The following is a 16888-nucleotide window of genomic DNA, read 5'->3' on the forward strand; positions in this document are numbered from 1 at the left end:
GTTCTGGTGTAGGAATTGCACCTTAAAGTGAAGCTGCCAATGGATGTAGGTTAAATCCTGAGCTTTTTTACCTCCTCTGCAGCAAAGTGCAGTCCTGGTGAGGGCGCAGGTTGCTCCGCTATTGAGTGGAAGGAGGAGGAAGCTGTTGGTGCAAGCAGCAGAATTCAGTTAGCAGGATGTGGAGGTTGAGTTACAGCAACACACGGTATGTTACTTGTTTTGTAAGATAAAATGGAGTCAAACATACTCATCTCTATCATCCAGCTCTTCTGTTGCACCTTTGTGTGTCTTTAGGAACACTGACATTAAATACCACGGGTTGGAGAATTCCTAACTCCATCCCACCAAGCTTCACAGCGCCTGTTTCTGGGTGATGTGATCCCATCTGACTTGAGGTGAGAAAACCCATCCAGGTTTTCAGTTCACTTTTGGCAGTCAAAGTCTTTCTGATCAGCCAAAGCACTGGAACGTGCTCTCAGTTAACCAGCAGGCAGCTTGTCAGTGTTCCCCATAGGAGGTGAGCCAGGAGCATGGAGGGATGAGAACTTACAACCAACGTGATCCTGCTGGCATTCCCATTGGAAAGTGGGTCTGTGCATTGCTCCCGTGTGCAGGGCTTCAGCAGGCTGAGGAACTCCTATGAGGAGGAATCCTTTGGTGGGGTTTCCTAGGAGCACTTAGATGTGTGAAACCTTATAGTGCAGCAGCCAAATGTGACCTGTGTTCATAAATCAATTGTTAGAGAAGGAGAGAGGGGTATTTTTAGCAAGTAAAGAGCAGTGAGGAAATACTTTCCAGTTGTCCAGAGCTGAGTGTTAAGTAATGACCCCTCCTGTGCTTTCCTACAATAAACCTGGAAAACTCAGGCTGATCTGTTTCTTGTTACATGAGTGGACACGGTGCGGGCTCTGAGGAAGACGGGAGATCACTGCAAGGGTTACTGTGATTTTCTTTTAATCTTCTAGCAATACTGTGGTCCAGAGACTCAGAACCATTGAACTGTGCAGATCCTTCAGGTATTCTCAAGTTAAATATCAGTTCTTAGTGCTGCTGCTCTCACAAACTGGTTTTTGGTGTTTTACCTTTAGGACCTTGCACGTCTCACAGCGGAGTCGTTACCAGCTGACTTCTTGGCATCCTCAGTTCAGTTCCCAGCAGACAGGGATTGATGTACATCTCAGTAGGAAGCAGTCTCCAGTCAATTTCATAGATCTATAAATCACAGAATTCCAGGTTGGAAGGGACCTCGAGGATCATCTGGTCCAACCTTTCTTGCCAAAGCATGACCTAGACATGATGTCCCAGCACCCTGTGCAGCCCAATCTTAACAGTGTCCAACGCTGGGGCATCACCTCTTCCCTGAGGAGGTTATTCCAATGGCTGATTGTTCTCTGTACTTGAGCTAGCTCATTCCAGACTCTTTTTTCCCCTCTCAATTTGGCACTTCAGTTTGTCATCCCAATAAGGACATCTAATTCAGGTGCTCTCCATATGCTCCAGGCCACAACTGATGCTTTGGCAGAGGCAGAGCCTCTGTTCCCAAGTGCTGCCCTTCCTTGTCAGGTTACAGCAATATTGATGGGCAGCACAGGGAAGCTTTGGTGCTGCAGATAAGCCCACCAGGTCCTGCTGTTACCCAGCTCTCTGGCACAACCTCTGCTTCTCCTCAAGCTAATTTGGCTGCTCTGTGCTTAATGGTATGTAGGTTATGGTTTCTGATTTGCTCCCAGGCCCCAAAAGCTGCTAGTCTGGACCTTTTCTTTTGCATTTTCATTTTCAGTATCAAGATTTTGGCATCTTTCTCCCACTTCCTGAGCACTGGAACTAATTTCTACTGTTTGCTCCCTTCGTGCTGTGCTTGAGCTCCTTTCATCATCATAATAGGCAAAGATCACTTGCCTTCTGAATTACCACCAATTGAGAATCAAATACTGAAGAGCTATGGCAAAGTTCTTCATCTGTAATTCAAAATGCCTAAAACCCACTTGAAACTGTAAGGCTGCTAGGAGTATTTCCAATCTCCTCATGAGTATTCCATAGTTGGCTTCTCAATAGCATCCTGTAAGTTTTAACCTGATCCCTAGTTTGAATCATGGAAGAAATGGCAGGTTCTCTTTGTCTTCTTAGGTTTCATCTGTTCAAGCAGATCATATTCATCATCATCTCAGCTGAACTGAAAGAAAAGGGTTCTGTCGCTCTGATGATCTTAAAATTCAGTGTCAGGGTCCAGTCAAACACGTACAAACACATTTCCTCAATAGCATTTGACTGTACCCATTCCAAGATTCATATTTACCTTTGATTTCCCTGCTGTATGGATGAGCAGATTTGTAAACATGGAATCATGGAATGGTTTGGCTTGGAAGGGACCTTAAAAGCTCCTCCAGTTCCAACCCCTGCCACAGGCAGGGACCCCTTCCATTAGAGCAGCTTGCTCCAAGCCCCTGTGTCCAACCTGGCCTTGAACACTGCCAGGGATGGGGCAGCCACAGCTTCTCTGTGGCTCATCTGAAGTCCCCTAAAGCCACCAGTGTTGGTGTGTTTGGGGTGGGGGAGTGTTTTCACGGCCTCGCTCGTGCTGTCTCACCAAGATAAGGGCTGGGACCTTCCTGGCAGCCGGCTGAGTCCCGGCGTTGCTTTCACACAAGTTCACTGCAGGCAGGAGATGGGGCTTGTGGTGGGAGGCGAAGTGGGGTGTGTGCATGAGAAACGCTGCCCTGTGAAAGTGCATTCCCATCATGGGGCCAGTGAGCCCTTAACTGTACCCAGTTATTTGCGGCTGTAGCTGAAAGCAGAGATTTAATGAAGATACCAAGTGAGGGCTGCTGGAATCTTGGGATGAATCAGTCCCAACTGTTTCTACCATGGAGCAAAGGCACCAAGAAAGAAATTGGGCTTTCAGAGACTGGAGCAGCCCAAGTGGAGCTGATGCTGCCTCAGGAAGTTGTGAAGAGAGCAGGAAGAGAAGATCCAGATGGGAAAGACTTGCAGGAGATCATCTTGACACCGAAATCTTGTCCTGATGGTAGTGAAATCTGGCAGTTTGCCTTTAGAAAGTGAAACCCGTTTCGTCTGCACGCTGCAGCTCCCTGTTCCAGAAGTGGAAGCTTCTGAATCCTACCTTTTGCCAAATGAAAGGAATAACTTGAGAGGCTGCAGCACAAAGCCAGGTTGGGCACAGATCCTAAACACTGAATGGGCTGTGCTCCCCTCAGGGTTTTTAGGAGGACAACGCACAGAGTTCCACATGATGGGAGGAGCACAAAGCATCTTCCTCAATGTAGGATATGGGCTGAGCAGTTTTCAATTTGGCTTCATCATTAATGTGTCACATTAATCACAGAATCAGAGTGGTTTGGGTTGGAAGGGACCTCAAAGCTCATCCAGTTCCAACCCCTGCCACGGGCAGGGACACCTTCCACTAGAGCAGCTTGCTCCAAGCCCCTGTGTCCAACCTGGCCTTGAACACTGCCAGGGATGGGGCAGCCACAGCTTCTCTGGGCACCCTGTGCCAGCGCCTCAGCACCCTCACAGGGAAGAGCTTCTGCCTAAGAGCTCAGCTCAGTCTCCCCTTGGGCAAGTTAAAGCCATTCCCCTTGGCCTGTCCCTACAGGCCCTTGTCCCAAGCCCCTCTCCAGCTTTCCTGGGGCCCCTTTAGGCACTGGAGCTGCTCTCAGGTCTCCCTTCAGGAGCCTTCCCTTCTCCAGGCTGACCCAGCCCAGCTCTCTCAGCCTGGCTCCTTGTTGATTTTCATGTGCCTTAGCATGCCATCCAGGAGAATCTGCTCCAAGATTTTGCCAGGCACAGAGGTGAGACTGACTGCTCTGTAATTCCCTGGGTCATCCATTTTCCCCTTCTTGAAAATGGGGGTTAGATTTCCCCTTTTCCAGTTGTCAGGAACTTCACCTGACTGCCATGATTTCTCAAATATGATGGCCAGCTCCTTCAGGACCCACGGATGGATCTCAGCAGGACCCATGGACTTGTGCACGTTCAGATTTTTAGGATGGCCTCGAACCAGATCCTCTCCTACAGTGGGCGCAAGGTCTTCATTCTCACAGTCCCTGCACCTGCCTTCCAAGACTTGGGTGGTTTGGTCAGAGTCTTTGCCAGTGAAGACCGAAGCAAAGAAGTCGTTCAGAACCTCAGCCTTCTCCAAATCCTGTGTAGCCAGTTCTCACGAGAGCTTCCTGAGGGGGCCTGCATTCTCCCTAGTCTGTTTTTTATTTGCTGTGTACCTGTAGAATCCCTTCCTGTTATCTTTAATACCTCTAGCTAAGTTTAAATCTAACTGGGCCTTAGCTTTCCTAACCTGGTCCCTAGCTTCTCAGACAACACCCCTGTACTCTTCCCATGCCACCTGTCCTTGCTTCCAATTATTATAAGCCTCTTTTTTCATTTGAATTTTCCTCAGGAGCTCCTTATCCATCCAAGGAGGTCTCCTGGCCCTCCTGCTGCACTTCCTTCTAGTTGGGATGCAACACTCCTGAGCTTGTAGCAGGGGATCCTTGAATATCAACCAACAGTCTTGGGCCCCTCTGCCCTCTAGGGCTGTATCCCATGGAACCTTCCTAAGCAGGTTCCTGAAGAGGCCAAATTCTGCTAAATAATACAAATATATCACCACAAGCAAGAGAGTCAAACTACCCCTGCTAGAAGAGAACAGAATTTAATGCAAAAAGTCTTCACACAGAGTGGATTGGCAGGATGTGAGTCTATGGCATTCCCTTGGGATGCCTGCAAGTCTTCCGGGGTAGTGGTTCACCTATTTCACCCCATGGAAGTTATGCAGACAAATACCACAGCAGTTCTGATGCTTCTTGTACCAGCTGCTGTGTCAGAGAATGCAGCTGCAGCTGGAAGAGCAGGTCTGGCTGGTTTAGGTGAGATGCCTCAAATGCAGCTGCTCTAACAGAATACTGCTGTCATTAGGAGCTTGCAAGATAAAAGCTCTCCCTTACTTTCCCTCTGCTTTGTATTGGAGCAGATAAAAGGGTTGAAATGATTACCAGAGCAAACAGAACAAAGGATTTTGTGAAGGTCTTTGCATTCTCATACCAGTCTAAGCCTCTCTGCTACTGCTGGGAGAGCTCCAAGTGCCTCAGGCCATTACTGTCACCTTTGTGCTGTCATTAACAGAGACTTCATATGCACAGCCTGGTGGGGAAAAGAATACCTACAAGGAGGGAACTTGTCTATTAATAGAAGCCCACCAACAACAGCAATGAAGAGAACTTGTTAAACTTGCAGCAGAATAACCTGCTTGTTGGCACGATGTTTAAATCCTCAGCTAACCATGACCAGTCAGAATCCTCACATCCAGCCCCACTTGCTAGCAGCAATGTAGGCTCATTGCCTAAAGATCACCGTCTGCTGCTGGTTGCAAACTCTTGTGACAAATCTTCCTGGTGATTTTAAGCACATAAGGACTTGTGAATAGATATATATTGCACTACTCAAAGCATTTTCCTATCATTGGGAGGATTAAGGCTCAAATTTGATGTTTATTCCCTGTAAACTTTATTTTTTATTCCTTTTTCTAGCTCAATGTAAAATCTTAGTGTTAAATTGCGTGATGGTCATGAATTAGCCAACCTCCTGACTGAAGTCACCAGCAGGAGGCAAAGGTGTATGTTCTGAGTTTGCTTTTTGTTTATGTTGTAACTTAGTGGTATGAAGTTTTACCTTCATACCCACTTGGTTGTACCCATCAGCTATCCTATAGCTGCATTCCAGTAGCCAATAATGTAATCTTGGGCCATTTCCTAATGAAAGTATTCAAAACTTAGCATTTTAATTTAGCAAACAGGTGAAGAGCTAAGTAATCAAAATATGACAGTGTTCAGGTTAAATCAGTCTCAAGAACGCATGGAAATGGTTCTATAATTCAGTGATTTCATTACCAACCCCCTTTTGTAAGCACTTGATTGGTTTCAATCTAATAAACTGCCTTTGCATTTCAGTGTCAGGGCACAAACACCTTGGCCTGGAACTCCACGCTCTCTTGCCTGTAATTTGATGCAACGGAGGGATGTGCCTGTGATTTGTGTGGTCATGGAGCTGCCAGGAGTCAGCAGGTTGAATGGAAGACCCCCCCTACTTTGACACCCTGTGCAGCCAGGGCGTTGTACTGCTCCACAGCCTTCTCTGTTTGCAACACCAACACATCGATCCCGTTTTTCTTCAGATAGTCCACAGTGGATGCTGGAACCTCAGAAGAGAAAAGGAAATGGGAAAAGCAAGTATTAGGTTCTTTTCCCCTCACACTGTAAAGCAGGGATGGGGCATTCACAATTTCCTTGGGCATCCTGTTCCACCCTCAGAGTAAAGAGTTTCTTCCTTGTATCCAACCTCAGTCTCCCCTGTTTAAGTTTTAACCCATTACCCCTTGTCCTGTCACTACAGAGGGTTATTCTATGATTAAAATGCAGCCCTTTCTTACCAAAATAAATAGAACTGGAGCTAAAGGTACAATTAATCTCAATAAGGTGTTACTCACCTCATCAAAAAACAAAGAGTAGCTTCTGAAGCTCAGACTAGCTACAGGGGCTCAGAAGTGCTATCTGCTGAAGTGAGCAACAAAAATACCTCATTATCAAAGTCTTTACAGCAGGCCAGAGAACAAGTTCATGACCTGTTCTAAGAGGGTGAGTAATGACACCGTAAGAAGTTCCCCTTGTTTAAGTTCCTCCTGTAGCAGATGAACCTGTTTTACCATTTCACATTGATGCTGACACAGAGGATCTCATATGACGTTTCTTTCAGGAAAAAGGGACTCCTGGCAGGAGCTCACTGATGCCAATTCAGCATCCTGAATTTTTCCCCTTTTAGGAAGGCATCTTAGATTTCTTTTTCCTCCTGATCAGAGGGAAAGCAAACAGTTCTAGTTCATCTTTCTCACAGCACACAGGCCTACCTGCAACGCCTCACTCATGCCACGACCAATCACCACAGTTTTAACACCCTTCTTGACCACTTCTTCAAGGTCAGCTGGTTGCACTCCTGGAGAATGCTAAGAGCCAGGGGAGGAAAACAACAGTTTGTATTGAGAGCATCAACCAGGTAAGCTCCTTCTGTGTCTTTTGAAACTGTCCACAGCATAGCAGCATAAATTAGCAGTGCCAAAACGTAACACAAGCCTCTTCATACACACAGCAGATAACACTGGTAATTAAAAAAAGGCATTCTATATGCAGATGAAGGATGATAGTTAATCAATTGATGGTAATATTATAATACTTCATTGAACAGGTAAAAAGAAGCATTACATGAGTCTAGAATATGTGGAGCTGTTGCAGCAAGTCCAGAGGAGGCCATGGAGATGCTGCGAGGGCTGGAGCAGCTCTGCTCTGGAGCCAGGCTGAGAGAGCTGGGCTGGGGCAGCCTGGAGAAGAGAAGGCTCCTGAAGAGGAGACCTTGGAGCAGCTCCAGTGCCTGAAGGGGCTGCAAGAAAGCTGGAGAGGGGCTTTGGACAAGGGCCTGTAGGGACAGGCCAAGGGGAATGGCTTTAACCTGCCTGAGGGGAGACTGAGCTGAGCTCTTAGGCAGAAGCTCTTCCCTGTGAGGGTGCTGAGGCGCTGGCACAGGGTGCCCAGAGAAGCTGTGGCTGCCCCATCCCTGGCAGTGTTCAAGGCCAGGTTGGACACAGGGGCTTGGAGCAAGCTGCTCTAGTGGAAGGTGTCCCTGCCCATGGCAGGGGTTGGAAGTGGATGAGCTTTGAGGTCCCTCTCAATCCAAACCATTCTGTGACTCTGATTTACTTCTAAGAACAAGCATTTTATAGCTGTTAAAGCGAAATCCACAAACTGCAACATGTTGCTGTTTTCAAAGGAACAAAATCTCATTGTAACACTGATTGATTGCCCCAACCCAATCCTCATTTTAATTACAAAGAGCTCCTCAGATAATTAAAACGATAAAATGACTTCCTTGTTTACTCTGCAAATCTCATTTACCACTGAGGACTGGAATATGTTGTCATCTTCATTTCAGTTTCAAGTACTGCACTATTCCTAATGTGGAGAAAGGAGTATTTGAAACCAAACTCCTCCAAGACAAAAAGAGCTTTAAGAGCATGAGGGTTTTAAAGAAGTACAACTATTTACTACTACTTTAAACACAAGAATCCACAAATACACCTATAGTGTTAACATAAAACTTAATTATGTCACTGTAATTCTCCTCCTGGATTCAAGTTTTACGTATCTCTCTATGGCCAAGAGTAAGATACTGCACAGCCTGTGGTAGAATTTAGCCCCTCTTTGGTGTGCATACCATTCCCCCTCCTTTTTTTGAGTAGAATTCTTACGTTCCTTGAGAAAACTGAGATGGTTTTCACACCTGAAGCAGGTAATGCCATGGTGGACTTCTGGAGGATGTTATTTTAATGCTTTATCCCTTACACTTCCAGAAAAATACTCCAAACTTTCAATGAATTAAGGTCAAAGCACCAGCTTAACAACTGGTTTGATGTTCCATTAGTGAGCTCTGCTCTTTGTGTCCTCTCCTGTTCTTTCTTCCCTGCCCAAGTCTTCAGCAGCTGACGCTGCAGCCTCAGACAAGATGTGAGAGTTCTCAGCCCTGTCACTGCCTCAGCTTGCAGAACAGAGCAAGTGAGACTTCTGAAGCTGAAATAAACAAGTGAGGTCCTCAAGTTGCAGGTGAGAGAAACTTCCCACAGCAGAACGCAATTTCCAAGGGATGCATTAAACTTATTCCACAAGAAAGCCTTTAGCCTGGATGTTGCCTGGAATTTCAGCAGAGGTGGTTTGCCTTTATGGTTCTCTAAGTTCATAGAATACCTCATAGAATCAGAGAATCAACTACGTTGGAAATTACCTTCAGGATCATCATGTTGGAAGGGACCCATCAGGATCGAGTCTGATTTCCTGTTCCTCATAGGACTAACTAACCCTAAACCATATAACTCGGAGTGTTGTCCAGACACTCCTCGAGCACTAACAGACTTGAGGCCATGACCACTTCCCAGGGAGCCTGTTCCAGTGTCCAACCACCCTCTCATTGAAGAGACTTTTCCTGAAGTCCAACCTGAACTCCCCCTGATGCAAATTGACCCCTGTTTCCTTGTGTCCTATTGCTGGTCACCAGAGATCAGCACCTCCCCCTTTGCTGCTCCTCTTGAGGAAGCTAAGGACTGGGATGAGGTCACCCTCAGCCTTCTCCAAGCTGAACAAGCCAAGTGACCTCAGCCACTCCTCCCAAGACTTTCCCTCCAGGCTTTTCAGCATCTTGGTCGCCCTCCTCTGGATATACTCTACTAGTTTGATGTCCTTATGCTGAGGCACCCAAACCCACACATGACACTCAAGGTAAGGCTGCATCAGTGTGGCCTTGAGTGGGAGAATCAGCTCCCTCAACTGGCTTGCTATGCCATGCTTGATGCACCCCAGGACACAGCTGGCCAGCCCAAAAGCTGTTCTCTCCTTAGTCCATTCACATCTGATATCTACACCTAGAATGCAGAGGTCACTTCAATCCACAAAGCAATCCCAGAGCAAATCATTGCAAGTGTATGTTTGTGACAGAACAGGACATGCTTTTCCTTTGGGGTTTTTTAAAGTAGGCTGAAAACTTGGACAAAAAGAACTGGAATGTTTTACTGCAATTGCAATAAATGGATTACTGGGGAAGGTTTGTGTCACATAAGTACTCCTGAGACACTGAAGCCATGGAACAAAAGGATTTTCTTTGGTTACACAAGACACACTGATGTGGGGCTTTCACATGTGTTGTAGGAAACATGTAATGATGGAATAAGTGTATCCTTGTCGACTGGGCAGCTGGAGGGGGAGAGGCAGAGCAGCAGAATTCCTCGCCTCTTTTGTTCTCTGACTTCCTACTCTTTTCTCCCATGATGGCAGGAGTGCAGCCAGGCAGGGAGGCTGCCTTCCATTCCCAAGGGTTAAGGCTGTAAGAGCTATCAGTGCTCAGTTACAGAACCTTGCAGAGCCAGTTATGAGATGAAGGATTACATACCAGACAGCAGCCTGACAGCAGAGGAGGAAAGGAGGCAATTCATTCCAGCTGGCATGTGGGACATGATCAGCACTGCTTGTTTCCCCAACTTCAGTTCCATTTACCCCCAGGAAAAGCATGCTCAATTAATATAGAGGCACTACAGTCTACCATAAAGAAACATGCAGAAAATGCATCTGGTGAACGCTACTACTTCCAGTGCTGACTGGATTCATTTTGTACAGTTCTTCAAGTTGGAGATGCAGTCTGGAAAAGCTTAGCTCTGTTCTTATAGTGGTTGCTTGCTATTCATGTTTAAAGCATACCACCCAACTCCTCATAGTGGCAAGGAGGATAGAACTGACCTAAAGAACCAGGAAAACACTGTCAAACAAGCAAGAAGTGACTCTTGGCACACAACCCACCCCTCCAGCCAGTGAGAGCTTCATCTTTATCATCAGTCCCTAAAGGAATTACATTTTAAAAGGTTATATATGCAGCTATCTCTCCTTGCAAGGTAAAGATACCTTTGCAGAGAGAAAGGTAAAAACTACCTTTCTCTTGGCGTTATAAACTGTATAAATGGACCCCTGACAGGTTAGCAAAGTTCTGTTCCCCCAAAGATTATAGATGAAGCTGCAAACCCAAAGGTTCTGCCCTTAAGTTGCATCAAAATGAATTCAACAGGGCTGCGGATGCAGGTGCTGGGTCTAAGACGTGGTTGGTACATAGTCCTTTTGTGCTTTAACTTTTGCTTGGAAAGCCTGGAGTTTTTTTCCCTAGCCAACAGAGCTATTGTAGTGCAAGCCTAATATATGGGGAGAATTACCAACATCAAGTTCCTAACACAACAGATGTTATACTGCTTCTAAATCTGGAATGTCAACACTGTTCTATGGACTTTTATACTGTTCTGATAGCATTTACAGATAAAGCTTAAAAACTGTGAGGGCAAGTACTTAGTATATGGTTACCAAGAGCAGTCATTGTGTGCTTAGCCAGACTGTGAGCTTTTCATGGCAAAACCAGTGTGTATGATACTAGCTGCATATCTTTCCTCTGAAATAAGCACAAGGGACCCCAAGGAAAAGGATCTAAACTAAACCACATGCATTGTTGTCTTCCAAAGACACAGAGTCAGTTACTGGTGATTTCTTTTAGCTTCACTTACATTTTTTCCTGTCTCACTTAAGACAATTTCTGTTTACACCATCTGAAAGAGGCTGTTACCAGCAGCTGGTGACAACTGCACTCTTAACCAAACACAGGATGCTGTGTGAGACCTATAAGGGATGCTGCCTGGTGAGGGGAGCTGGGAGGAGAGTTGCTGCACCATCACCTACAGGACATCGTGCCTGCAGTCCTCCAGCCCGTTTGCACACTCATGTCTGAAACACACACTTGGTTCTTCCCAGGAAAAGCCCAACAGATGGAAGCAAAAGGCAACTTGCAGAATCTCTGGCTGGAATTCTAACAACTGGTCTTTGGACTAGAGATTAGTAACCAGCAAACTTACATTAGTCCCAGTTTCTCGCCAGTCCCAAGTTCGGCTTCCTCCTGGCCAGACTTTGCAGTCCTTGTATGTTGTGGAGCAGCCTTTCACCTTCATCTGACCCCACGAAAGGGAAGCAATTTCAGGGGAAGACATCACAAAGTTGAACCAAAGTCTGGAAGAAGGATATTTTAATGCATAACATCAGGCTAACACATGCAGCATGTTGACATAACCAGAAAGCTTTGCCCCTGCCCCAAGGAGTTAGGAAGGAAATGCTATTACAGGCTTTATCCACATCATTTCAGCACAACTGAATTGAACTGAGGGTAATTTTGTGCAGGATTTGGTGCAAATAATTTTATATACTAAATCTGTACAACTATTGGGTGCTCAGCTCTTAAAACTACTAACAGGGATCAGGTTCCAGAATATCCTCTCACATAGAATCATGTGAGCACAGACTGGTTTGGGTTGGAAGGGACCTTGAAGATCATCCAGTTCCAAACTCTCTGCCATGGGCAGGGACATCTTCCACTAGAGCAGGTTGCTCCAACCTGTGTTTCAATCTTCTCCCTAAAATGTACAATGAATATAGTAATTATATCCTAAAATATCTGAGACACGCTGTTTCTTTGGCTGCTTTGCTAATTAAAAGTGGTACATGAGGTTAAACAACTCCCAGTAAACACAATGGAAAGGCCACGAACAGAACAATGGCACTGCCATGTTGCTACAGCAAAGGAGACTTTCCAACCTTCTTTCCCTTGTCACTCCTGGCAGAGATAAATGTCTCTGGACAGTTAAACACCCAAATAATACATTTTCCAATCTCTGACCTCAACCTTCATCGTTTCAATTTAAACCCATTTTTTTCCTAATCCTTTCTATTGCTGACAAGAACAGCTTAAGCCTTCTCTTTTCCACCATCTTTTGTTTCCCAAGGACTTAACTCTGTGTTTTTTCCTTTCTTTTAAATGAAATAAACTTCCCTTCAGTCATGTTTTCTACATTTCTGCTTATTTTCTCCTCTCTTTTCCCCTGGCAGGCAACAATTGTCGTGCATCTTTGATGTGTGCTGCCTAGAACTAGATGAAGTGCTCCAGCTGAGGCCTTATCAGCACTGCTAACGACCAACTGCTTTTTGGTATTAAGCACAGTCATTTTGAGATCTCTATCACAGTCACAGCTGGGCAGCCATCAGGCAGGGATTCAAAGCACCAGCTCACCCCACCATGGAAGCTTATGCCCTCTTCACAGTCCCTCACATCACTGTGAGCTGATTGCTGCTGTGATTCTGGCAGCAAATGACAAGAGGAATTGCCTGGTGACACCCTGGAAATGCTCCTCGAAGGGAGTCACCTTTCCATCTGTCCAGTTCAGGAGGAAGATGGCCTGAACACCACATTATGTAGAAAACTGGTTGTGCCTGCAGTAAAAAGAGATCTGCTCCTGAACGATCCAGAAATTCTCCCTGGCTGATGTCTCCAGACATGAGGTTTCTCATCTTTTCCTTTTTAATCCAAATCCATCAGGAAAAAAAAATGAATCAATCACAGGAACTCTGGTGGCAGAGATTAAAGAGCCCTCACAAAACAGCAATCTTTGGGTTACCAGCTTTCCAACCCTCCTGGAAAGCCTTTTCCCTGGCTTTTAACATGCTACAGCAAATCACAGCACAGACACACTCTCCTCAGATTGCCAGGAGAGGGTCTCAGTGTCCCACTTCACATGACATAAAAACACATTAGGTTGGATTCAGAACAGGAGCAAGTCTGCCAGAGGTGCTTCTTCCACAGAAGAGCTGCAGAGAAGAGATGGGACCTGGACAGGCTGGATAGGTGGGACCATGTGAACCTCATGGAGTTCAACAAGGCCAAGTGCAACCCTGTGTCAAGGCCAGGTTGGATGGGGTTTGGAGCAACCTGCCCTAGTGGAAGGTGTCCCTGCCTGTGCCAGGAAGCTGGAATTGGATGGGATTTAAGCTTCCAGAACACAAACCACTCTGTGACTCTTCCATCCCTTGCCAAACAGGCAAGCAGCCATGAATGAAACTTGCTTGGATTCATGTATTCTGGCCTCCCTCACCGCACATCCACAATGCAGTGGATTTAAACAACGGTCTGCAAGACTTTTTTTCCAAAGATCTGCTTGAAGGGAGATTACAGCAGAAGAATAACCAGCTGGAGTCCCAACAGAATGAAATCACCAACCAACCGCAGTAAAGGTTGAATAAACTGCTCACAGCCTGGCTCTCAAGAATGAAAATAACCTTCGCCTGTGCTGCATTTGAGAGGGAACAGCAGAATTAGACCTGGAGATCTGACACTGGTGAATGAACAGTAATTAGAAATATCAGCTTTCCCAATCCAAATGGGAATCCAATCCATACAAGGCTGGAACTGGGCAACCACACAGGCACAAAACGCAAACAGGAGAGCCAGGGTTCAGGGAATCATACTGGTTTGGGTTGAAGGGACCTTAAAGCTCATCCAGTTCCAACCCCCTGCCATGGGCAGGGACCCCTTCCACTAGAGCAGCTTGCTCCAAGCCCCTGTTTCCAACCTGGCCTTGAACGCTGCCAGGGATGGGGCAGCCGCAGCTTCTCCGGGCACCCTATGCCAGCACCTCACCACCTTCACAGGGAAGAGCTTCCTAATCCATACTCTTGTTTCCAAATAGCACAAAAATAAGCAAGTAGCAGAAACAAAGAAAGAAAATTTAAAAGCCATAAATAAAAATTGCAGTCTAAAGCTATTTCCTATAATACTGCCAGAGAATACCAGTAACAGGATTTGAATTAGTAAGAGTATCTTCAAGTAAGAATGAACATTTTAGCTGGAACTTTGAACATTCTGGACTGTCGTGGTTTAAGTCCAGTCAGTAACTCAGAACCACGTAGTCTCTCTGTCACTCCCCTCCTTTCTCCCCCTACCCTGCTCCCAGAGGGATAGGGAAGAGAATCAAAAGAATGTAACTCCCACAGGTTGAGATAAGAGTAGTCCAGTAACTAAGGTATAACACAAACCACTGCCGCTACCACCAATAGTAATAATGATGAGGGAACAAGGGAAGAGAATACAACCGCTCACCACCCGCCCACCAATACCCAGCCAGACCCGAGCAGTGGTCCAGCCCTGCCGGGTAACTGCCCCCTGTTTATGCACTGGTCATGACGTGCTGTGGTATGGAATACCTCTTTGGCTAGTTTGGGTCAGGTCTCCTGTCTCTGCTTCCTCCCGGCTTCCCCTCCTCCCTGGCAGGACATGAAACTCAGAAAGGCCTTGGTCACATTAAACATTACTGAGCAGCAACTAAAAACATCAGAGTTATCAGCGTTGTTCCCAGGCCAAAAGTCAAAACCACAGCACTGCACCAGCTACTAAGAAGGAGAAAAATGACTGCTACCGCTGAACCCAGGACATGGTCCTGTCACCAGTCAGCAAGGAGCAGGAAAATGCTTCCCCAATAAATGATTTGGCTTTTTTAATTACTATGACAAAGGTACAGCACCAAAACACGCACCACCGCTTAAGATCAGAGACCATGAAGTCTATGACTCGTAAGTTTAACCTAAACTAACAGTGCTGCAGTAGTTCACACACAAAGAGACAAGGAGGAGGAATGGTTCAGGAAGTTATGAGAGTGCAAAATCACAGCAAATAAAGGAAGGAGAGCTTAAAAGGAGGCAAAATACAAGTTCATGCAAGGAGACTATACAGAATGAAGCAGTGGCTGAAAAAAAGAACAGCTGAGAATGAAACAGAAACTTGAGATGAAGTGCAGGCAAACAAGCAGGTGGATTTTAAAGTTGCCAACACTCATCTCCAGTGAGGGTAAATGTTGTTTCAGAGCAGCTCTCACCAGCAACAAATCGAGTATAAAAGCTGAACGACAGCAGCACATCAGGGTATTTTATGAAGAGACTGCAGAGGGAAGGAATGCTTCATAAAATCTAGGTGCAACCTGAGACCAAAGGGCACAAAGGTGACAGAGTAAGTCAGTACATGGGCAGCTTCAGACAGAACAACTGCAATGCATCAAAAGACAACGTTAATTCTTCAGGGTCAGCAGGTAAAGGCAGGCAACTTCTCCTCAGCCATTTCAGGAGCAATACAGCAGCTGAAGGAGCAGGTCTTCTTAAGGACTTCATACCCGACAGCACAACAGCAAGTACACAAGACAGGTTAAGTATAAACGGGGTAAGGAGGGGATAGATATCAAGTTTAACAACAAGAACTTTCTTCAGCTAATGCTGTTGCGAAGCCGGGTGAAGGGAACTACTGGTGAAGATCACAGAGAGCAGGGTGATGGGAACAGAGCAGGATTCCTCGAAGTAGGTGGGAGAGAAGGAATAAGGAAAAAGCAGGGAACCTAGAGGAGAGCAGAACCGCACGAAGGGGGATGCCACTGGCGGGCAGCGCAGCTTTCAGACACCCCCCAAACGCACCTCAAAGCAAGGCCCTGCCACCTTACCACTGTCTCTAACGCTAAGCAGCCCTACAGAGCGGCTGCCTGGCAGCGGGACCAGGAGACGAGCAGCCATTCACCCCCATTCCCGTCCCACCGCGCCCCCTCGCACTGAGGGGATGGATCCGTTACGACCGTTAACACTCACCCCACCGCGCGCTCCCCGCCGCCACCTCTACCGCGGAACGGAGGGGGCGGGAACGCTCGGTGCCCTCTCATTGGCCAGCGCTACCCGCTGGCCCCGCCCACCTCCCGTTGCGATTGGTCATCCGGGCGGTCTATCCCCGCCCCGCTATAAATAGCAGCGAGGGGAGCCCCGCCTTGTTTTCATTCCCTTCGCCGCACGCGGCGGAGGGCGGCCGGCCCTGCGCCGCTCTGGCCGCCGTTCCCCCCCGCCCCTCGCTGTTCCGCCGGTGCATTGTGGGATACTGGCGGCGCGGCTCGGCAGCGCCCCCTCCCTCCCTCTCCCCGCTCCCCCCTCTTTCCCCTCAGCGCCTTCTCCATCCTCAGGTCCAAGATGGCGGCGGCGGCGGCGGCTCCTCCGGCCCCATCTCCGCCTGCCCCTCCTCCGGCGGGCCCGTGCTGCCCCGGCTCCTGGCCTAACTTCGCCGTCGTCTGCTCCTTCCTCGAGCGCTACGGGGCTTTACTGGACCTGCCCGAGCTGCCTTTCCCCGAGCTGGAGCGCGTCCTGCAGCCGCCGCAGGAGCCTGGAGATCAGGGTGAGCGGCCCGGTTACCTCAGCCCACCACCCCCCCCGCACACACTCTGCATGACCGGTTGAAGGTGGGGGCCCGCGGTGCTGGGGGTGAAGTAGGGGACTGGGGCTATTCCCCCCCCCCCCCCGCCTCCTCCCGGTCCCGGGGGTGGAGCGCGTTGAGGGAGAGGAGGGGCCTGGGATTCCCGGAGCGGCGCTCCGGGGGGAGGGGAACCTTCTCCTGCTTTTTTTAGGGG

At 47.5% G+C, this 16888-nt stretch overlaps 2 protein-coding genes across 3 annotated transcripts in view; one reads left to right on the top strand and one right to left on the bottom strand.

The window, feature by feature from the left end:
- Positions 1-5777: 5777 nt before the first annotated feature.
- AAMDC (adipogenesis associated Mth938 domain containing) lies at positions 5778-16726 on the bottom strand. 2 transcript variants are annotated; one of them, XM_061458085.1, is made up of 4 exons: positions 16702-16726; positions 11492-11642; positions 6917-7012; positions 5778-6211 (listed from the first exon to the last, which is right to left on the bottom strand). In XM_061458085.1, the coding sequence occupies exons 2-4, from the start codon at positions 11621-11623 to the stop codon at positions 6071-6073; spliced, it is 369 nt and encodes a 122-aa protein (XP_061314069.1). In that variant the 5' UTR covers positions 11624-11642; positions 16702-16726; the 3' UTR covers positions 5778-6070. The 2 variants fall into 2 exon arrangements, with proteins under 2 accessions (XP_061314069.1, XP_061314070.1); XM_061458086.1 differs by lacking the exon at positions 16702-16726 and adding an exon at positions 12830-12854 and having other exon boundaries at positions 5778-6204.
- The window catches only part of RSF1 (remodeling and spacing factor 1), a 57970-nt gene continuing 57398 nt past the window's right edge, over positions 16317-16888 (top strand). The window contains exon 1 of the mRNA XM_061458069.1: positions 16317-16656. Coding sequence (XP_061314053.1) covers positions 16455-16656 — 202 coding nt within the window. The 5' untranslated portion in view covers positions 16317-16454. The remainder of the gene's footprint in view (positions 16657-16888) is intronic.

Source organism: Pezoporus flaviventris, unplaced genomic scaffold (assembly GCF_033815535.1).
Source record: "Pezoporus flaviventris isolate CSIRO_AGI_PZ_B2104156 unplaced genomic scaffold, CSIRO_AGI_Pfla_v1 ptg000025l, whole genome shotgun sequence".
NCBI lineage: Eukaryota > Metazoa > Chordata > Aves > Psittaciformes > Psittacidae > Pezoporus > Pezoporus flaviventris.

Bases quoted from the DNA above. Each gene is read 5' to 3' on its own strand.
- AAMDC (XM_061458085.1), bottom strand. From the start codon at position 11,623: ATGTCTTCCCCTGAAATTGCTTCCCTTTCGTGGGGTCAGATGAAGGTG. The intron at 7,013-11,491 runs GTAAGTTTGCTG...CCTGGCTCTTAG, and splicing joins GGCGAGAAACTGGGACTAAT to CATTCTCCAGGAGTGCAACC. The intron at 6,212-6,916 runs GTAGGCCTGTGT...TTCTCTTCTGAG, and splicing joins GCATGAGTGAGGCGTTGCAG to GTTCCAGCATCCACTGTGGA.